This window comes from Brachyistius frenatus, unplaced genomic scaffold (assembly GCF_029030835.1).
Source record: "Brachyistius frenatus isolate BFR_SWC_R1_liver_20210118 unplaced genomic scaffold, ASM2903083v1 Contig_27, whole genome shotgun sequence".
NCBI classification, from domain to species: domain Eukaryota; kingdom Metazoa; phylum Chordata; class Actinopteri; family Embiotocidae; genus Brachyistius; species Brachyistius frenatus.
The window spans coordinates 3009094-3032065 of record NW_027210626.1 but is presented as its reverse complement, the minus strand read 5'-3'; the positions used below and the strand labels follow the sequence as shown (position 1 = coordinate 3032065).

The 22972-nt window shown below is 41.7% G+C and overlaps 1 protein-coding gene across 4 annotated transcripts in view; it reads left to right on the top strand.

The window, feature by feature from the left end:
* Positions 1 to 22592, top strand: part of igf2bp2a (insulin-like growth factor 2 mRNA binding protein 2a) — a 44433-nt gene extending 21841 nt beyond the window's left edge. For 3 of the 4 annotated variants that reach the window (XM_069698620.1, XM_069698622.1, XM_069698624.1), the window contains 14 exons: positions 3417 to 3465; positions 5175 to 5226; positions 8154 to 8217; positions 9371 to 9661; positions 9889 to 10023; positions 12480 to 12602; positions 14322 to 14457; positions 16386 to 16523; positions 17076 to 17144; positions 17916 to 18038; positions 18479 to 18553; positions 18774 to 18905; positions 19424 to 19537; positions 21177 to 22592. In XM_069698620.1, coding sequence (XP_069554721.1) covers positions 3417 to 3465; positions 5175 to 5226; positions 8154 to 8217; positions 9371 to 9661; positions 9889 to 10023; positions 12480 to 12602; positions 14322 to 14457; positions 16386 to 16523; positions 17076 to 17144; positions 17916 to 18038; positions 18479 to 18553; positions 18774 to 18905; positions 19424 to 19537; positions 21177 to 21275 — 1600 coding nt within the window. In that variant the 3' untranslated portion in view covers positions 21276 to 22592. The remainder of the gene's footprint in view (positions 1 to 3416; positions 3466 to 5174; positions 5227 to 8153; positions 8218 to 9370; positions 9662 to 9888; positions 10024 to 12479; positions 12603 to 14321; positions 14458 to 16385; positions 16524 to 17075; positions 17145 to 17915; positions 18039 to 18478; positions 18554 to 18773; positions 18906 to 19423; positions 19538 to 21176) is intronic. The other variant, XM_069698621.1, reaches the window with a different exon arrangement.
* The last annotated feature ends 380 nt before the right edge of the window (positions 22593 to 22972 follow it).

Below are 22972 nucleotides of genomic sequence, written 5' to 3'. Positions count from 1 at the left end.
GTTTTCTGTTTGCTGACTATTAGATAAATCAACTGATTGTGGCCTCTCTGTTCCTAACAGTTCTTTAGTCACAGCCACATGATCTCGACAGGTAGTAAGATGAGCCTCTGCAGCCCTGAGACACAGAGGTGTTAAAATGTTAATCGAAAGGAAACATCAGAAGGGATAAAAACACTGCAAAAGGTTTAAAAGAGAAATAGGTTTTAAATGTATAATTCATCCTCAGTTTTTGATGAAGGTGATCAGAGTTTCATCTTTAGGAACCCTGCAAACTTCTAGCGGGAGGTGAATTCTCTCTTTCTCACTCCTCTGTCCGCCCGCCCTCTCAGAGGTTAAAATTCCTCCGACTGGTCTGCATGCATGTACGTATTAGTATGCACGCCTGTGCGCAGACACGGTTTCTTACCTTGTACAGGTGGGTGCAGTAAATATTAGCTATTCAAATGAACATGGCCAACCTCATGTATTTAAAGGCCGAAATTGAGAGGCTCTTTTTTTTCTCTTGGCAGGCCACTCCAAACCAACAGCAGACGGCTTGGTTACATTCAACAAACATTAAGTAACCGTTGACTTCAGTCTGTATCTTCTACTTCAGTGCATTGGGGACGTGGGGAAGGAGGAGCTGAGAAAGGGCACTGGGTTCACCTTGAATGCAAACAAACAGGAGACATTAGCTAATGCCTGCCGCTACATATATTACCACTGGGTTTTTCCCCTGATTATAAAGCAACACGTATGACCTGAGGACGTACAGCTGAAGTCGGCACCTAAACCTGGTACACTGCAGACGGCCAACAGTATATGTTGCAGGGTGGCATGTATTGTGGGCCTCTCCCTGCCCTGGAGGCAGGCAGACAGACAGAAAGCAGTGCTCTTATGGTTCGCCATTGGCCACAAGCATGCTGAAAATGAGACCTTGAAGAACTGTCAGGAGGCACTGTCACTTTTTCCACGAGCCGTCCCTTCAGCAAGCTGCTGCATATTTCAGAATGACAGACGAGCATGTGGCCTTTAAAACATGAGTTTGCCTGAGAGAAGAAAACACAAGAAAAGATGTGGAGGTTCAGCTTAATTTGGAAGCTTTATTAATGTGTCAAAGTGACTTTATGTTATTTAGAAAACACTGAAGAACATACAGAGTTTACACCAAACTCTGCTCTGTCGTCAGGGAATCAGCAAACTCACAAAGGTGCCTATTACCATTAAAAAGACGGCATTACTGTGCTGCAGCTCAGCCTCTAACATTACATCAAGATTACAGTTGACATAATTAATGATCAAAAACACAATAGAGAACCAGGCCCTCAGAATTCACAGGCTATTTAAGCAGACGACTCTGAATGAAAGGAGCTTTTAGTTTCCTTATTTGGCAGCTTAGAGTTGCCAGGATTTGGGGCTGTTGTGAGGTTTTGAGTTGGTCTTAAATGTTTCTCGGTTATTGGCTGCTTTTGTATGGCAGGGGGTTGTTTACTACGCTGAAGAAGGTGATGTGTTTTCGTGGGACACACTGACTTTTTCTCTTTTTTTTGGTTTACCCGTGTTTGGATACTGGTTGCCAAGAGAGATCTTTCATCAAGCAACTGGCTTTAAACTGCCATCAATGACAGGGAGCTCGCAGGCCACTGTGCGGTAGGACATGCTGGGAATTGTCAGGGTTTTGTTTTGTTTTTCTGAGCTTTTGTGTCCTCTGTTGGTTTCTAGGGGGAGACACTTTATAGAGGAAACCAGACTTCATTCATTTTCCCACTTGTATAAAAGTATTCAGCTTTTAAACTGATGTTAAGTCACTGATAAAGAGGCATTATAGTGAGAGATGTATTTATGTAGTTTACATGTGGATACTGGCACTTTCTAGACTAAAATTAATGCACACCTGAAGTTTGTGTTTTATGTCGCTGGCTTATGGTCAGTAATAGCAGTCTGTTAATTTACTTCCCAGTATTTTAACAATACTGCTTAAAGTTTGGATTTATAGATGAGGAGAGGAGAGGAGGGGTGAGGAGAGGAAGAGGAAGAGGAGGAGAGAGTTTGTCCCAAACCCATGAGACACTGTGTTTCCTTGAGAAGCACAATCAGAAAGAGTCATTCATTCATTCATTCATGTCCAGCTGCCAGCGTGGTCCTCTCTGTCCTCCTGTCTGTCCTCCTCTCTGTGTGTCAGTGCGTGAGCATGTGTGCACAAGGCACAGCAACGATGTAGGACGGGGGTGTTTGTTTGTGTTTCGCGTGGAGAATCTTCCTGAACTTGAATCCACCCCCTATTATCGCATCTTATTACATTTCCTCCACTTCATTTCTACATCTGCAACCTTTAATCTCTAATGCCTCCTATTTGAGCACTGAAATACTTCTTTAATTTAACATTTTGGAATATGTTAGCTTGGCAGTGAGACTTTCCCTCCTCCAGCCCCTCATCAGCAGCCCTCGTTGCATAGCTGGACTCTCTCACGTTAATGTAGTTGTTAACAGCTTGTGGTCACGGGTGGTTTGTGTGGCTTTGCTGTTTGAGCTGACACACTCACTGGAGGCAGAGAAACGCTGTGTGGAAGCTCAGGATCCCAAAACGACCAGGCAGAGAGGGATCTCTGTCCCATTTGTATATCCATGGATCTGTCCTTTATGACCGATAGATTTTTGTAAAGAACAAAAGAAAATGTGGTTTAAGCTTGTTCAAATCCTCTTTGGATCTGAACATCTTTGTTAATTGTTAATGAAAACTGAATTGCAAGGAAACAGTTGCCATGTGGACAACAGAAATTAGGGATACAAATTAAATGCATATGAATACAAAATTTAGTGATGAACTGTCAAGGAACAAATTAATAAATTTGCAAGGAATAAATGAATATTGTATACTGGTTGGTGTGGCTCCTTTCTGTTTCCTTTGTTCTCTAAAATTCAAACCAAAAACACATCCTCTGAGCCGCCGATTGCTTCACTTAGGATGAAGGAAGCTCGTCCGTGTGGTCTATGAGATTTAGTTTTTTCACGTCATTTGTGTCAGTTTCACTTCTCGCAGTGAGAGCAGAAAGAATAGCGCTCGTAGGAGGGTGTTACCAAGAATCACTATCTGCTGTCCAATAAACGCCCTCACCTCCACGGCAGTCCTTTGACTGGTGATACTGTCTAACGAGCTGTGGGCGTTGCAAAAAGTTAACGTTGCATTAACTGAAATTACATACTGTACATATAACACAGCTCTGATTCTGCATTTCTGCCCTCGTAAAATAAATGTCTTTGCTGCTCAGCTGCTGACTCGGCAAATGTACTGTGTACAGATATAAACATGCTCTATATATAGAGTGAAGTTCGCTGCCTTTGCTGTAAAGACAACAGATGACTGTAACTGTAAGCGACTGTGAGTTTGTGGTTCAGGTCTGTTAAATCCACTCCGTCTGTGTCTCTCATCTCTGCAGGAGTCGGAAGATCCAGATCCGGAACATTCCCCCTCATCTACAGTGGGAGGTCAGTTGTTTGTGTGTGTGTGTGTGTGTGTGTGTGTGTGTGTGTGTGTGTGTGTGTGTGTGTGTGTGTGTGTGTGTGAGAGAGAGAGAGAGAGAGAGAGTGCGTGCGTGCGTGCGGCTCAGTTGAGCAGCACCAGGTAGCACATAAACCAGTTTCCTGACAATGAGTCACCGGCCTTTTTTTTTTCCTCTAAACTTCAGTGTCTGTGTTTACATCTGAATGTGTGCTTACATCTACGTCAGTGTTTGTTACTGTGTGTGTGTGTGTGTGTGTGTGTGTGTGTGTGTGTGTGTGTGTGTGTGTGTGTGTGTGTGTGTGTGTGTGTGTGTGTGTGTGTGTGTGTGTGTGTGTGTGTGTGTATGTCAACATCTGTAACCTCGCTGGGGTCCATGTTGGTTTTCTCTGCGTGAGAGTCTCCCCGTCTTCATGCCTGCCAACTCTCGAATGTCTCTTTGGGTTTATACATCTGCAGGATGTCTGCAGGCTCCCAGAAAGACTCACAAAACTGGGCATGGGAATTAAAAATATCAACATTGGTGTATAAAATAGTTTCTATATGTTTTTGACAGACTATGCCAAATTACCAGATCATTTTTTTCATAAAATTTCAATGCAGCCTGGCAAACCGTGGTCCAAAACCAACCAAAGCGCTGGACTTTTATTTAAATTTTGACCGCAATTATTTGACAGCTCTTGCAATTTATTTCCATATATAAAAAAGTTTGATAATAAAACATACGACCTTCTTTCAAAACATGCATTTGAGCCAAAGAGTTTTGATTTAAACACAAAACCCCAGTCTGCATTTTTTTTTTTTAAATGTAAGTGATTGTATGTTGTGTTTCTCATTGGATCATAACTACATGCCAGAAATAACTATCATTCAAAATTCTACAAAGAATACCAGCGCTGCACCTGTTTACATTATTGTCGTTTTTGGTTTCTCCCTCATGCCATATTCACACCATAATGCTCACACTGGCATTGCAATCTTCATCTTAATTTACCTGAATTCTGTTCATTAAAAAGCAGCTGTACTTTGTTTGCACCTGCAATTTATACATCACAAATTTAGGCTTTTCATCTCCGAACACAGCAACTGATCTGGAACAAAGCAATGTTCATGCTTTGTTCCAGATCAGTCTGAAAAACGGAAGTATTTCTTGTTCTTCCTGTTCTACCAATATTGTGTGATGGCAGCTCATGATATCTATAATACGCACCAACCCAACTTTGAGCTGTGATCTCAGATGCCATTCAGCTCTCTCCTTGCCCTACTATTTCCAGCAAGTCTGCACAAGCTCCAGTCACTCGACTGACATTAGCCGAGTTTTTACCCAGTCGAGTTTCCAGAAAGACTATGCATTTCTACCACTGTTTTATAAATATTATTAGGAGCTAGACACAGTGGTACTAATTCTCAGGTCTTGTAACATCAAAGCATTGCGAAGGAATAAGCTGCAACAAAATGACATGATTAAAAGAGTGAGAGGTTAAAAGTTATGTTCCAGACTCGGATTTGTTGTAATTTGCTTCATTACAAAAGATCAACGAGTCCTCTAATTCTCTATTACTTCGTCTTTCTACTTTGCTCCTTGAACATTGGCCCACATTAAATCTCGTAGCACCAGACCTGTGTGTGTGTGTTTTACTGCTTTTGAATCAGTAGTTGTGTCTTTAACTCACACTCTTGTTTCCCCCCCCTTTAGGTTTTGGACGGCCTTCTAGCTCAGTATGGTACTGTAGAAAACGTGGAACAAGGTAACTCTTCTCCTCCCCCGTTTGCTGCACATGTCATCTTCCTCTGGCTCCAACTGTTCAATGCACATGTGTCTATTTAGCAAGACACACACAGACCTCCCAGTGAGTCAAGTCTCCCAGTGTGACTTCTCATCCTCGTTACCATCATCCCACACGGCCATTATCTAAACATAACCCATCTTTGGATATGAATCAGCCTTTATCATCTTGTCTGTCTGTGTGCGTGCATGCGTCTTATAAGTTTGACCCAGGGAGACGAGCGTTTGAATCACATGCAGCCTCTATAATAAGCACTGTGTACTGCCACGGGTCCCCTTGGCCTCAGCGTATGAATTGAAGTGGGCAGACATGGCAGACATTCAGTAGTAATGTGTCCGTGTGTGTTTATGCCTGTACGTGTTTGCGTGTTGCGTCTCTTTCGGGGAGGTGCATCGTGGTAATGGGGGAGGACGCTGTAGGCGCCTGTGGTGAGGCTTTTTGCACTGTCTGATGGAGTGTGTGTTTGTGTGTGTACAGGATAGCCAGCACAAGACCTATCCCTACAAATCTTTTGCCGTCTACACGCACATGCATGAGTAGTAGAGACTTGCTCGGGTAGAAACAAACACATAAAAGATACACTCACACTCGTACTGTCTCTGTGTTTCAAAACAGCCAAGACCAAAAACCACCCACTGTTGTCATGACAGGCGCTGAAAGAGAACCCAGCGGAGAGATGACTCCCTCACAGAGTTCCCCAAACGCTGCCATAAAACAGCCTACTTCACTCTGTACCAGACACTAAAGCAGCATTTCCTCTTCTTCCTTTATTTCTCCGCCCGGATCTTCAGACATCACTAGTTACAGAGAATGATCAATGGAGCCACCTCGCTTCTGTATCTGTCCCCTCTTAATTGTGGTCTCTTTCCGGCTTACTGTCTGCCCACCTCCTGTCACTTTCCTCTGCCTTGGTCCGTGTGCTCCGGTTATAGACGGTGAGGTTTTGGAGAAGACCCATGTTCCTGTGTGGCATGGTGAGGGCTGCCGGTAGCCGGGCAGGGCAGGGCAGGGGCGGGGCAGAGCTGGCTGTGAGTGCCGGTGCCAGGCACCGTGCCAGGCTCTGCCCACTCGCCCTCTCTGAGCCAGCTGGGAACTCTCACTGGAGTTAACCCTTCCGAACCTGCTGTCGGCTGCACACCAGCAGCTTTGGAAGTTTTCATTGTTACTCGCTGGCACATGTTTTTACTTCTGACGCAGCTCCCGAGAAAACAGTCCCCTCTGAAATATTTGGACTACTTCTGCAATATTGGCAATGTACTTGGCATCTCTTGACTAATTTATACGGATGATTGCCATGTTTTTGTTCTTGTGGTTGAATTGTTAAATGTTGCAATGGGATTTTTGAGCTCGTCTGTCTAAAGCATCCGCAGAAAACATCTTTTCTGTAAACTTTAACAACTGCCCTTACAATTACGAAGCTTTAAAGACACCTAATTTTTGACATAAAGCATTTTGACAAACAGAGATCCATCATTGACTGAGCAGAGATGCCTTTGTCTGTTCTGACAGAAGCCTTAGTAGACCACAGGACATTTCATCAATAATGCTGGCTTTCTAAAAACGTGTTCTTTTGCTATCACTATCACTGCTGCTCTCTTCACCTACAGCCAGCGATGTGCTTAAGTTGTTGCTGTTTCTAAGGTTGTGTAACCTCTGGGGTGGCAAGTTTAGATGCAATAGTCAGTATTGTATATTTCCATCAATTTAATTGAATAGATTCAACAATATAATTCTGCTCTTTCAATGGTTGTTGTGGTTTACTTATCTAAAGTGGGATTGTAAGATTTTAATCAAGAAGTTTCTGGAAATGTTGCACAATAAAGCCTTATTAAGAAGAAAAAGAGTTTCAGTCTACTGAAACGCTGAAGGGCTTTTAAATTTGAATGCGTTTTTATTAGTTCATAATAACTGCAGATCAAAGCAAGGCTTTAAGTTGACATTGTCAGTTAACTCAAGCAGCATTACACATTTGCATACAGGTATTATGTTGTTAAAGAAGGAGAATACACACCGAAGGAAACTGAGATATATTAGGTTGAGGAAACATGTACGCACGACTCAAGTAAATAACAAAAATACAAAACATTTGACATGACAACATTTTTCCTTGTTCTTACAAACAACTAGAGATTAAACTAATTTTGCAGTTCAGTCTCAGTACTCAGAGGCCAGCAGGTCTTTTGAAAACCTGTAGCTACTGTGCAACTATTGATTATTTCATTAACCATTGATTATTAATTATCAGTTTTTACGTATCATAAGAAAATAAGAAGCAAATTCCCACAATTCACCACCTGAATTTCGAAGCTTTAAATTTTCTTTTGCTTGAAAAATCATCAAGATGATCAACCCGGTATCAAAATAGTTGTCGATCGACAAATGAATTATTTGGTATATTGTAAGTTTGTGGTTTCATTGCATGTCCTTTACAATGGACACAGTCAAAGACACCTTACGCTTCACTCGTTTAAAGAATCCCAGCAGGAATCAAACCCTCCGAGATGCTCTTTCCTCACTAAGCCATACAGGACTACAAATCTTGCCACGGTGTGTCTTGGTTGTGCGCTGCACTTTGTCACAGATTACTTGCTTAGTTGAGGCTGTCGTGTCAAACCTAAATCTGTTATTGTGCAAGTGGCAGAGAGGCTATTGTGCTGAGCAGCTCCTGTCTGTAGAGGAAGCAGCAGGGTCTGGAGGGAAGCCAGTGTGGTGATGGCTGTAATGGATTCACACAGACAAGTGGGTCCCTGGGTCACCACGGGAACCTGGACGCGTGTCTGACTCACCTACAGCAAGAAACAAAGACCTGTTATGTGCTTGTGTAAATGTGGCCCAACCTTTGTTTACCGTATCTCACATTTTCTTTCTCTCTCTGCATTGTTTTACAGTGAACACTGATACAGAAACAGCTGTGGTGAATGTTACATACGGAACCAAGGAGGAAGCTAAAGTGTAAGCAGCACAAATAATGACACTGATGCAGCCAAGTACCAAGAGTAAGACTCATGATATACTTGCACAGACAAGAAGCTGCAATTCGAGCAGCATTGTTCACATATTTGCACATGTATTCTGTGTGTACCTGGAGGATTAAAAAGTATTTCCAAAAAGGTCAGAGCAGGACCGATTCACTCGGGAACAAAACGGGAATAACTTCCGTAAGAACTTGTGATTATAACGTAAGCATGTGTAAACATGGTGACACGCAAAGAGGTTACTTCATTGTTGCTGTAGAGATGACAGCATTAAAATGTAGCAACAATATATCCACATGAAGCTGGCAAAATTTTCCTCTCTACCTCGGTCGTCCATCCGCACCTTTTCTTACTTAGAAACTGAGCATTTTGAAAACAATCTTCGAGTAGTTTTGAAATGTCTGGCACTGGTGTGTGTATGACGAAAACATGAGCCTAAATGAAGTAAGCTAACCCAGTCACTGCTGGTGAGTGTGTAGTGCTCGGGTCAAGAAGGCAGGCTCTAGCTTTCTTTGTGATCTCTCATTGTAAATATCAGTATTTTCCATCAAATAGCAGTGAGTGAAATATGAGATATAAATAAGAAAAAAAAAAAAAAAACTTTTTTTTTAATTATTATTATTTTTTTAAATGTTTCTGTCTGCTTTTAATCAGATGTCGCCTGTGTAGTACAGTTTTGGTAACTGTTGCTCAGGTGTTCCAGTGTGGGCAGAGATTTGGGCAAAAATGACTTGGAAATTTGCGTTAAAAAAAAAATGAGCTTCCTTAGTTTGGACATAGTATTAGCTCTGTTGTTGTTGCTGCTTGATTTGTATGTTGCTGGCCATATTTCACATCCTGAGACACTGAGATCTCCAATGATCAAATGCATTTTGTAGATTTTATTTGGATGCACATAGCCTCCGCTATGAAGGAAAGCAAGATATATGAGGTCCCCATCATGTGTAAAATAACGTAAATAAAAGCAAGTATATCAGAGGCTTAAATTCATCAGTCAGTATTTTAAATCCGCAATCCACTTCTCACAAAATCATAAAACTTGTAACTGATATCTCTAAATCCTTGTGTTTATTTATGTATTTATTTTTCTCTCTCTTCCTGACACTTCCTCCTTTTCTTTCATCTTCCAGAGCCATTGAGAAGTTGACAGGACACCAGTTCGACGACTACTCCTTCAAGGTGTCATATATCATGGACGTGGATGCTGCTCCACCCGTCCAGGGTCCCCGCACACGGCGCGGGGGGCGGTCTTCCCGGGACCAGGGCACCCCTCAGCCCGGGCCGTCAGGAGGCTTCAGCTCTCCACGCCCCAGACAACACGACTTCCCCCTGCGTATGCTCGTGCCTACTCAGTTTGTGGGAGCCATCATCGGCAAGGAAGGCCTTACCATAAAAAATGTCACCAAACAGACACAGTCCAAGTAAGCAACACCACCTCGGTCCTGCTGCTTTTAATTTTGGTTGTTTTGTTGAATTCATTCAAGTTTAATGATGTTAAATATAACGCTAGGTAGCACATAATAATAGTTTTGTTGCCTTGATTGTCTTTCTTTTATGTTCCTTTGGCTTGTGAAGCACTTTTTTTACAAATTAAATTTTGATTTAATCTGCTCTGTAATCTTCATATCTGTCTCACTCCTTCTCTCAGGGTGGACATTCATCGGAAGGAAAATGCAGGGGCAGCAGAAAAACCCATCACCATCCACTCAACACCCGAAAACTGCTCCTGCGCCTGTCGCATGATCCTGGACATCATGCAGAAGGAGGCCAACGAGACCAAGACGTGAGTCTGCACTCCCGGCGTCCACAAACATTTTCAAGCATGCTCGTAAACCTGCTCAGACGTGCTCATGTGGAGCGTGTATACAATCCTACAGGGCGATTAACCATAAAGTCTGCAAGACTGTAATCCTATCCTTTAACCTGCCTGCACACCTTTTAATCTCGCTCTGTGCATTCTCTCGCATGGACCACTAACACAGTAAACAGTGCACACGACACACTTACATAGGCTAATACGTGATCACAGCTTAGCATTTAGGAAACGAGGCCAGTGTGTCTAATTGGGCTTGACACTTTTAACTGCCCCTTTTAAAGTCTTTGAACTTCTGCTCAATTTGAGAAACCTTTAATACGTAATACTAGTATTTGGATTTATTTGTCAGTGTGTTGTTTGTAAAGGCGGCTGCTCTTCCTCATGTTACATCCTACATTCCTAGATTTGAATCTAAAAATGTTGCACAGCCTTTTAATGAGACATCATGGTAAACATCACTCTTTTTGATCATGCCTTGTGTTTGTGCATTCACAGGCCTCTGATTTCACCAGAAAATGTTTCTGACTGTTTGATGAGAAAGGCTTCATAATGTCCGAACAATTTTGAAAATTAGGTTCAAATAAAAAATGTCACATTTTGCCATGGTAACATTTCTGTTTGTTCCCTGTCAAAGTGCCATGACTTGACATCCTAAAACATGAAGGCCACATGAAGACATTCATGCCAAGAAAACAAGTGCTGTAATCTAAAATTCCCAGATTGATAAATTAGTTTGTTTAATCTGCCAAAGTCTAGAAATTACAATTCACATTTGAACATTTTAAATACTAAGCTTTACAGGGAATAGCAGGTGGATTTCGTTACCTGTGGAAAATGTCAGGCTGACTTTTTTCATTGATTTTCTGTCTTTATGCCAAGCCAAGACAATTGGCTGCTGGCTGTAGTTTCATAGTTGCTGTATTAAGACAAGAGTGGTATCATGTACTTCTCATCTTCTCATCAGTCTATCAGCAAGAAAGCAAGAAACTGTATTGAAGAAAAATGGGTAAAGGTTGAATGAAATGCATTACTTTTCTATTACGTCTTGTTCTAATCAAGTGTGAATGCACTTGGTGTAAGTCACTTTAGTGTGATGTAACAAAAATCACTCAGCTGGTCTGATGCACCTCATTCAGTTATATCAGTAATCCTGCTCTCAAAAGTCACTATGACGTCCACACTTCCGCCTTGTGTCAACTAGATAACACCCGTCTGCTCTGCCTGGGTGCCACACCTGCAGAAATGAATCTGTCACCCCGGCCGCCCTGTCATTTCATCAAGTCTACATCCAGTGAAACTGAAACCTCCAAACGTGGCCTCCAAACCTTCCCCAACTGACATCTCCCTTCACTTGGTCCAGGACTCACCCCATGTTAATTTCACCCTACAGAGCAGATCTATGCTTATAGATTATAGCACCCCTGCCCTACCCATAAACACACATGCCACCAGAAAGTCTACGACTCAGCCTAAAAGAACCCCCGAGCATCCTGGCTACCCGCCACCACACCCCACCACAACCTTAATCCACATACACACCCTGCAATTGTACCACAAAGCAGAAATATAGATTATACAGAAATTATACTCCTCCCGTTTCAAATACACATTACGGTACCATCTCCACACATTAGCTACACAGAGTTAGTTATAGTTGAATTGAGTTTGAAAACAGAAAGAAATCATTCACTCATCTCAAATACATATCGATTTATTATTCATACATTTATTGACTACAATGAAACTTTCAAACATTAGTTATTAGGGGTTAAGTTGTTCATCTCCCCTCCTCTTCCTCCTCATCCTGATTTCTTTTAACCCATTTGTACTCCAGAATATTTCAGGGTTTTGTCAGTCATGGAAAATTAACTCTGTTAGACAAACATAATTTGCGCTGTTCCAAAGATAATGAGCCTCACTTTCCATTTCACCCAGATTGCACAGTTTACACAATTGTTTTCCTCCTGAATATTTTTAGATCTACCAAAAATCAGCAGCCTGAGACTGGATTATGGGATGTAACAAAATGATTCAGGGTCAAACCTTTGTTTCATATGCAACAATGTGTTGACTTTGACAAGAGGCAGTATTATTAGAAACTTTATTTTAACTAATCACTTAATATACATGTTGTCGTTGTTTTGCTGGTTTAGCAGTTCATTTCAATCCATGAACTCAGTGTACATTGAACACTCTTTTTCCTATAATTACTGGCAATTCACATGTTCTGTCCTGAAGAAAGTCAAAGACTGTCGTATGACATTACGAGGAATTAAACAATCAGGCAATTTTTTTTTTTTTTTGCCTCCTTTGTCGTGAGTTTGGGTCCTCTTTTTACTTTGATGATGAAAAAAAAATATGGTTGAAAGCTTTTCTTCTTATCAGCTCACCTAACCTGTGTGCGTGTGTGTGTGCGTGTGTAGGACGGAGGACATCCCTCTGAAAATCCTTGCCCACAACAGCCTCGTGGGTCGGCTGATTGGGAAAGAAGGCCGCAACCTGAAGAAGATCGAGGAGGAGACAGGGACCAAGATAATCATCTCCTCGTAAGTCGCCAGCGCCACACTCGTCACATGATCAACGCTGCTCCCACACAGGGTGACTGCATGCGTGTCATTGTGGAGCAGCAACTATATTCAGGATGATTTCAAAGACCCAGAGGTTTTGACTATGACTAATTCAACCAATTAACAAATAACAGACAACAATTTCAGCTTCTTGCTGCTGCATCATGTATTCCTGCATGCTCATTAGCCTCCCAGCATGTGGTTTCACTTAACTGAGTTGTTGGAGAGCAAACGTGAAGAGTTGATTACACCTCCTTCTCGACAGAACATGATATTACAGAGGTGCTGATTACACCCCATTTTACGGACTGTGCTCACCAACCTTCGTTCATTTTGGGCTAATGAATTGCTCTGTCTCTGTGCGCTCTGAGGACCTAATGAGCCTTGAGAAAGAGCCAGAAACATAAAGAGAGAGAAAAGACCGCCTTTTAGAGTAATGCAAACAGCACATTCAGAGCTGATGGTTCTGTGAAATTCTTTGTGTTCACCAACAGAGATTGTTTCTGCTTCAAAAGCCCAAAGGTGTTAACATCTGTTTAACATCCAGGCTCACTGGTTCATGGAGCGACCGCCTCTTTGATTCATCATCCATCTTTCCATTATCGATACCCACCTCATCCTGTACAGGGTCACAGGGGGGGCTGCATCCAATTCTAACTGACAGTGGCTGAAAGATGGGAAGGTTATTAGTGCATCACTGGGATCTTTAATTCGTGTAACAGACTATTTGGAGTTGAATTTTTTTAGTAGTGCTCTGGTCAGGTCACCTGCTCAATGTCTCCCATAACAAGTGATAACAGCAAAACTTTGTCTCTTTATTTAAGTGAGTATCAACTTTGCTGAACCACAAAATATGCGTTTTGCAAAAATGTGCCAACAGCTGTCAGTACAAGAGATTTTGAGTTTTTCAGTTCAGGCTTAAAACTTTTTCAAACTCTGAAATGCAGACCGACTCAAAACTAAAACATCAAATGAAGTCTTTCTGCAGTGTTTTCGCTTGGATAGATGAATCCATTTCATCCGTCACTGTGCTGCTATTTTCCTGTTGACCTTGACATACTTGTTGTTTAAAGGTGCACTCCACCAATTTAACACATACAAAAGGGTGTAACTCATCATTAGTAGTATTCAGCCTGTAAAGAGAGTAGGAAAATATCTTCTATGTCTCTGGAGAAAAGAAAATAATCCTTATGATGTCACCAGGGTTCATAGTTAGGACATTGGAGACTCCGAACCATCATATCTGTGAGTTTCTGTAAATAGTATCCACACCAACAGTCATAATTTCATCAGGAAAGCTCCAATACATCTAGCTTGGTGCTATAAGGATAAAAACTAACCAAACATAGATGTCTTATGTTCAATATAATTAAACCCAAATTGAAATGGATTTACTCTTATTCTGTTAGTGCACATTCAGGTTAACTATCACTCAACCTAAGTTCTAAACAAAGACATGAACGCACTAGATGTTAACACTGGAAACTTCCCATCTCTTCCTTTCATCTCAAACGACATGAACGCAGCATATTGAAAGAAACTGTTGAGATGCATTATGGGAGGTGTAGTGTCCAGAGTTTCTTGTGCTTGACCCATATTTGGGAACTCAAAGTCAGAACCTGAATTATCTTCTTTTCTACTCTTCTTCTATTTGCACATATACAGTACTCATTTGTGTGTGTATGATATCCCTATTAGGTTACAAGACTTAACCATTTACAACCCTGAGAGGACCATCACGGTGAAGGGCAGCTTGGAGGCGTGTTGTAAAGCCGAGGCTGAGATCATGAAGAAACTGAGGGAAGCCTACGAGAACGACATTGCTGCTATAAACGTGAGCTTTAAAGTTCCCATCTGGAGGCCTCTTGATTGTTTGTGTGTGCGCGTTTGCATGTGGTGATGATCCTAAGTTGACTCACACAAGCTGACAGGTGAACAACAGAGAGGAGTGATGATATACAGCCGGTGAATATCGCCTTCCCCATTCAGTGCATTTAACCACCAGCATTAGTAACACCGGCTCAGTAAATGGATAACAGTAAACGATCGCCACATAGCTCATCAGTGAGTCGAGTGTTTCACAGAGCGTCTGACTCATGCTCACTTCCCTGCTGTGTGTCTGTGTTCCTGCTGTAACACACTGCGTTTCCCAGCATCCATCTGATATCTGTAGGCCGCGCTCTCACCCAGCTCCCCTTTCACACCGGCCCGATGACATCACTAGCTGTGCAGCCAGAGAGGTCGACCTCCGAAGGAAGAGAGATAGTCATGATATCACACACTGCTTTTGCACTTCAGAAATACAAAGATTATTGCTGTTAAAGTGACTGTATTAACAAAGATGACGGTTTTCATGGTGAACGTGTGGGGAGACACAGAATTAAAATTGCAGTAGCTGCTCAGCTTTTCTTTTGGCTACTTTTACATTATCACATCAGTTTGTCCTTCATTTTGACAGAATACATATTTGCTCTAAACTAATCATCAAGAAGTATCACGCAGCATGTGATCAAATTGTTGTGGCTGCTACAAGTTAGACCCGGCACCTGTCCGGTTGAACGTTGCCTCTGCAGTAAGTGGTGAGGGCCATCTAGCGTGTCACTGTGGATATTACACAAAGCTTCGAGGGAACAAGGAAGTAAAAGGGAGACCCCATGTCTCGTCATGGCCGTGAAACCAGAATAGTTGACTTGGCTTCGAGAGAAGAATTTTTGTTATGGAGTCATTACAACAGCAAACTGTCCTGTAAAAAACATCTACCCCCAAAACATAAATTTTTCCTGAATTAAGACAAATCACCCTACTTCAAGATGTGACTTTGTTTTTCTTTCTTTTTTTTTTTTTTTACTTCGGTGGCTTTTAAAATGTCCATTGGCTCAATATGTTGGACATGTTCTTAGCCCACATAAAAAAAAGAAAAAAACTTTCACTGACGGTGAATGGAGGTACTGTTAGGAGACAGTTTACACAACAAGGACTGCAGCAAACTAATATTTTAAATAAATTGTTTGCTATTAATTGATTGAAGATAATTTGATACGTGTATGAAATAGTGAAAAATGCCTGTTACAATTTCCTAGAATGTAAGTTGACATTCATGTTCCATTTGTTGTCCAAAAAAAAAAATCCCCTATAAAACTCAAATATTTTCATCGAAATGAGAGTGAAGCAGCAAATGCTTATTTTATTTATTTCATTTGTGAAACTGAGCAGAGAATGTTTCCCATTTTTCTTGATAATTTGAGCAATCCCTCAGTCATTATAACTGCATAACTGTTGCTGACTACGAGCCTCAGCTATACACATTACATGTGTCAGGACTTATTTAACACACATCATATATTGTGTTAAATATATGATGTTAGATAACTCATCATCTCTTGGACCACATTTGATATGAACTTTAATTTTAGGGCTCAATTATTATTCTTAAATCAGTATGGGAAATTATTGGTATTTATCGTTATGCTTAGAAGGAGCCATTTGGGTTTTCTATACATTTTCTCTGCATATAATTAGCTGTCGATTTTTGTAAGTTAAGCTCTCTGTGGTGGTCAGCATCCTCTTGTGACATCAAACATAAGTTTAACATAAGTTCAGCCAGAACCACAACCGGTTGGGATGCCTGGTGTTGTAAAAAAAAAATTCCAGGTTTAAAATCTGATCTACTCCTATTAAAAACTCATGATCCTTATATTTAATAAGGAATCAATGTCTTTTAACTTTCTGGTGACTGAACTCTGCCTCTGCTCCTCTGCACAGCAACAGGCCAACCTGATCCCAGGCTTGAACCTGAACGCTCTGGGCATCTTCTCCTCTGGTCTGCCGGTGCTGCCCCCTGCTGCTGGACCACGTGGTGCAGTGCCCCCTGTGGCACCAGCAGGATACAACCCATTCTTAGTGAGTACACTCTGTTTTTTCCACAGAAGACCTCTGCACACAGCCATAAAAGGTGTGGAGAGGAAAAAAATATTTTTTTGAAAAACGCTTCTTCTGGAATGACTTTCCCACTGTTGGTTTTACCCGCTCAAATGCAGGGATTACTTTTGACTTGATAAAGCAATTTGTTTCTAACACGTGGTAAACCCGCTTCCACCTGAAGTGCTTTTTCAAAAAAAAACAATACAGTGTTGACTCGGGTCTTCCTGCATGATGCTGTACACGGTTTGAAACAACCAGAAATCCCCCATCATCTCCAGAGATGAGTCAGTATGCCTGTAAAACAAAGTCTCCTCTCACTGCCTTACGAGGGCGAGCAGAAGTGGTGTGAGACAGTGTCTGAGAATGCATTTGCGGGCTTCATAGTAAAGTCTGTGTGTGATTCACTGTTGTGAGTTTCTGCCCTGAAATTCCCCCTAATCAAAGCTTGAGTCGTGTACGTGCATGTTGTCCTTTAAGGCGTGTGTGTGTTTTCATGCCATCTGATCGGCCTGCGTGTCACTTCACTTTCAGAGTCACTCTTCACACCTCAGTGGCCTGTACGGGGTTCCTCCAGCAAGTGCCATCCCCCACCAGCACTCAGTATGTTCCCTCAAATCTGCACTACAGTCAGTGTTGCCTTGGTGATCAGAGACTTTCCTTTGTTGTTGTTTGTGCTTCTAGATAATTATTTGTATTGCTTGGGGTAGGTTAAAACCATATTTTTGCACTCGAGAAACTTTAGGTAAGCCGTACGCTTAAGATGCAACACTTTTCTTCCTCTTTTGTAAATAAACAAAAAAACAAAACAAAAAAACTTCCATTCTGCAAGCGACATGGGTAAAATCCATCCACTTCCATGAATCCTGCTGCAAAACAGACAAAGGAAGATAACACAAACTGAGAGGGAGCTGTAAATAACACCTCAGTCTGTGTCTTGTTTGTGACAGCGAGTCTGGCATTCCTGTTCACCATCGCCCACCACAACACCACAAATATTTCTGGAAGGAGACTTTTCAGCCCAGAGTTATCCCGTGGCTCATAAACATTCACTTTATAAACCTCAACTACATGAGTGTTACCATGCTAAGAAAAACAAAAACACAGGGCAACCAGCACCCCTAATAGGAAATATTCCATTCAGACGTGTCCAGAGGGCAATGTTTACATAAAGAGAGAACCCTTGAAGAGAGCTTAATTTAGCTTTCCTTGCATGTGCTGTCAACGTTTTGGGCTTTTTTTTTTCCTCCATGTGTCTGATGATTTAAATTAAAATGTTTGCAACAGTTTGAAATAGTTTTGAATGTTTTTTTCCCACCACAAGTTGGTAAAGGTAGAACTTTCTTTCCTGTGTGTGTGTGTTTTTCCCCCCAGCAACAGGCTCCAGAACAGGAGGTCGTCTACCTCTTTATTCCAACTCAGGCAGTCGGGGCCCTGATCGGCAAGAAGGGCCAGCACATCAAACAACTTGCCCACTTTGCTGGAGCTTCTATCAAGGTGTGTTTATCGGTCTCAGTGGTGTGTGGACTTAATTGAGAAGGTAGAAAGAGGCGCTCAAAGGGTCTCTAATCGACTTGTAGGGTTGAGTCCAAGAATGTGAGTTAAACGTGGATTGCATTTTTCAAAGCCTCACACCACTCATTAAGGAGACATTATTAAGTTGGGAGTGTGTTCCGGCTGAGTCAGCAGCTCTTCATGGACCACAGCTTGAGGCCATTTTCATGATTAAAAAAAGGGGAAAGGGGAGTTGACAGTGAGCTGAGCATTAGGATAACGTATTTAGAGGAAATTAATTTATTTGAATTATAGATATATTGTTGAAATTGTTGCCTTCTTAGATGTTTCAGTGGTTGAATGCTTTGCATGAAGTTAAACTAAATAAATTGGGCCAAACGCTTCTCATTTGTCTCTATAATGAATCTGTATGTTCGCATCAGATCGCCCCCGCTGAGAGCCCAGACGTTACCGAGAGGATGGTTATCATTACTGGAACCCCTGAAGCTCAGTTTAAGGTAAAAACACTTACCCAATGTGTGCAGAAATATTTTTGAAAAATAGCATATTATTCTGAAATGTAGATGAAAAAAACTGAGTTCATATCCTTTTTTATTTTTATTTTATTTTTATTTTTTATTATAATTGTGTCCTGCATTACAGCAAATATTAGTGGAACACTGTGTGTCCCCATTTTCCCCAGTCTCTCCTTGTCTCAAACCCTCCTCTGTATTCCAGGCCCAAGGTCGGATATTTGGGAAGCTGAAAGAGGAGAACTTCTTCACGGCGAAGGAGGAGGTCAAACTGGAGACGCACATCAAGGTTCCCTCAGCAGCAGCTGGCAGGGTCATCGGTAAAGGTGGCAAGACGGTGAGTAGATACTTATCGAACCGTTGCATTTACTTTACTTCAACTGTTTAAATGACGCTAAAGCACATGGCCTTTTTGGATTATTATTATTATTATTATTATTATTAAATCAAACAGTGCACTTTACAGTTTGGATTTCCGTAATTATTTCAAAAGTTTGGGTTAAACATAACGGTAACAGGAAAGAATAGAAAGCTGATTTTTGTTCAGCTTCTTTATTAGCCTCTAGAAGATTATAGTTTGAACTCTGTTGGGAGAAAATTGCCTGGACAACAGTCTCTGCAACTTTTTATTGAAATGAGCTACTATTCATTTATATTTACATGAGTGACAGTTCCACACTTATGTTTGCTGCACCTCAAATGTCACTGTTTTTGTGTGGTTTCATCAAAGGTTGTTTGAGCTGAGCCTAATTTGATACGTTGAGTGTCAGTGAATAATGTCTGTGTTTTGTAAGTGAGGTCGGTGGTGAAATTCAAAGCAGGATTCTGACTTCTGGATTCTTGCGTCTGTTTCAGGTTAACGAGCTGCAGAACCTCACGAGCGCAGAGGTCATCGTACCGCGGGACCAAACTCCTGACGAGAACGACGAGGTTTTTGTGAAAATCAGTGGCCATTTCTTTGCCAGCCAGGTACACAAAACTAAATCAACACAGGTGTTGTTTGTTAGTAAGTGAAAAGTGCAGGGCTGCACTTAACGCTGTAGTGAAAAGGCTCAACATTCTTAATTGAGTGGGAATGTGTGGCGTTATCACAGAACATGCCTAAGTATGTTTCTCTGTGGGACTATCTTTATGCTCATGTGTCTTTGTTGAGCTGCAGCATGCTTAGATTTTGTTTTGTGTCAGTGCTCATTTTGGCTGCCAGGGTTGTCACAGCCCAGCTCAAAGACTGCAACAAGCGAAGGGGAGCAGTGCGAGAGGGCAGCTAAAAAAAGTAATTTATTTTAAAAACGGCAAAAATTGGATCAAAGGAAATAAAAAAAAGAAATACGAAAAAGTCAAAAACTGTTATCTGCTCTACTGGGGTGAGGCAACTTCCCTCCAGAGAACCCGACTATAGAATGAGGAGGGTTTTTAAGGCAGAGCACAGGCAGCGTCCAGGTGCAGCTCATTGCAGCTGATGACCCTCCAATCAGCACCTGCCCAGGGAGGTGGCAACGCACGCAGAATTATTCATATTTATTGTTAATTTCAGCTGGCACTGTAATTTGTTTCACTGTAACCAACTGAAATAAAAAGCTGTCCTACCTTGGAGCCTCAAGAAGAGACCTAATCAGCCAAAAAGTAGACACGAGTGGGCTGTAGGTGTAAAGGGGGTCTAGATATGTAAATTAAACTCATAACACACACTGTGTAACCGTGGACGTGTATATGAGTTACAAAAATTTAAGGAAATTGAAAGTAAACGCTAGAACTTACAAGAAAAAAAAAACATAGTTGAGGTAGGTAATTGTTTTAAGTTGTTGCTATTTATCTGGCTGATTAGAAGTCTGCTCAGGTTGAAGGTGAACCGAGTTATGTTGAGAATTACTGCATATGATGCCACTGGATTCCATAAACTAAAGACAAAAAGTGCCAAATTGTGCCACTGCAACAGGTGTGAGGAAGTTGAGGGAGCTGTCAATCAAACCCAGACTGGATCTCCGATCAGGCAACACAAGCGAAAACACCTGTGTGAGTGATATCACAGGTGCATGAGCATTTGCAAAACAAATCACAATGTTAGCTCCCCTTGAGAGCTTTTTCCCAGACTTTCAACAATATCACTTGGTCTTCATGAGCAGACGGATTTGCTCAGTTGTCATGGAGATGAATCTGTTCACAAATGAGTGAAATCATAGCAGCTACGCAACTTGCAGCTCCATCTCCATGGCAACTGAACAAAATCTGATGATGAAAATTATGTGCAGTTAGGTTTTTTTTGTCATTTAAATTTTGTTTATTTTTCTTTTAATTTTTTGTGTGACTTGTGTTTAAATTAGTTTCACACGGTTCACTTAAACTGGCACAAGCTTGTAATGATACAACAGACAGTGGGATAATTGCAGGAAATGAATACAGGAAAACAAATGGAAAGAACAAAAGAAGCAAAGTTCAGCCCATCCCCTCACCGCTTAACAGTCACAATCGGTCTCTTAGATATATTTTACATAAAGGGCTTAGTTAAATCTGTACTATTGTGTCGGTCCCTCCCTTTACATTGTTCATTATTCTCCTGTTAAACCTTGCCTTATTTTGGCACTTAATTAATACTGTATGTCTCCGGCAGACTGCACAGAGGAAGATCCGGGAGATCATTCAGCAGGTCAAACAGCAGGAACAGAAGCACCAGCAGGGCGCCGCCGTATCACCGCACCACTCCAAGTGACCAGCGAGGTGGCTCCAGTGGGCACCAGCCAATGAATGTAGCCCTCCCAAACGGACAGAGACCTACCCAGACTAAGGCCAAGGTCAAGGGGGACGTGCAGGGCAGACCAGCAGCACCGGGATCAAAACCAAAGAACTTCGCTAGGGGGGAAACAAGTGAGAGCCAAAGGCTGAGGGCAATGTGTGCACTGCCAGCCCTGTGAGAGGAGATAGAGTGGGAGAAACCGTACTGATACAATAAAATAAAAAGACCAAAAAAATATATAAATCTACAAGATAGGTGGAAATGGCAGAGAATTTGGGAACTCTTGTCTTCACGATTTAAAAAGATAATACAGGAAATAGTCAGTCGCCCTGCATAACGTTATCTCTTTAGTTGGACTAACATAGGCCTAACAAACAGCAACTTTATTAACACAAACATATACAAGGCATTGTGATTGATATTTTGGGTTAGAACGAGAGCAAGTGACAATGGACACCTTCTCTCACAAGCGTTTGAGATGTTTAGATTTTGAGATTAAAGATCCTAAGCAGTATTAACACAGAGTAGGAAAGTATATTGATACACATAGAGAGGATGCACTGTTATTTCTCTATCAAAATGACAGTACAACTTGGTGTAGTTTTTACTAGTTTGCTTGTTCCAGAGATTAATTGGGCTGTGAGAGCCACACAAAGCGGTTTCCTGTTTCTTCCCAGTTTAGGCCACTGAAATCCCAAAAAAGAAAACCCCTATAAGTAAATATGGTGAATGGTTCTTTGTGACAAGCCTGTGTGTGTGCCAACGCAAAAGATAACGTCCCTTTCAAATGTCTCTCACCATTCATATCTGATGTTACACTTTTTAAAAAAATTGTTTCTTTCTTTTCTGCTAATTTCTGCTTCACTTTCTCATCACTCTCTCTCATCTGGCATTGTGTTGTTTTTTTTAATAGGATAAAAATATTTGTTGTCGAGAATCTTTTTTTTTTTTTTTCGTAGCCTTTTGATAACATTGAACTGACTGCCACTTTTGCTCAAGAGAGGTTAAATGCAACAGAGGGATTCTTTTTTTTTTTTTTAAACCAGTGTCACTCTCCCATGCTGTACAGAAGACAATGTCTATAATCATGTTTGTTGTCCCTTAAAAAAAGATAAATCAAAGGATGCCCTTAAAGGCATTCTCCTTAACAATCAGAGCGAAAATGGACGTCTTAAAGAAAAAAAAAAAAAGGCACCTTTGCTTGCTAACGGGCAACCAGTCGTTTTGAATGTGCACCGTCACACGTTCGGCCTTATGAGGACTTCACGAGGGCCAACACAAAATGTGAGCCGAGGGCTCAAGGGGGGAGGAGGGGAGGGGCTCCGGGAGGGTGGGGTGGGATGGCGCAGACCTTTGGGTGGGTGGGGTGGCAGTGAGGAAACGTTTCGGGGTTAGAGGGTGGGGGAGGGTTGGGGTCGGGGTGGTTCATAGGGAGGCACCGTATGATCTGTGGTACACACACGACCGCAAACGTGACCGCAGTAGCGTTTGGCTTTAACCCAATCTTTGTCAGGGAGTTTTCTAAAATGGCATGACAGCTGTGAATGTACAATATGCAGCCTTTTTAGAAAAATATCAACCCCCCCCTGCTGTGTCCAGCGGGCCAGGCCAGCGGCACACGACACACAGATTGTCATCCTCACTCTCGCTCGTTGCTTTCACTTTTCTGTTGT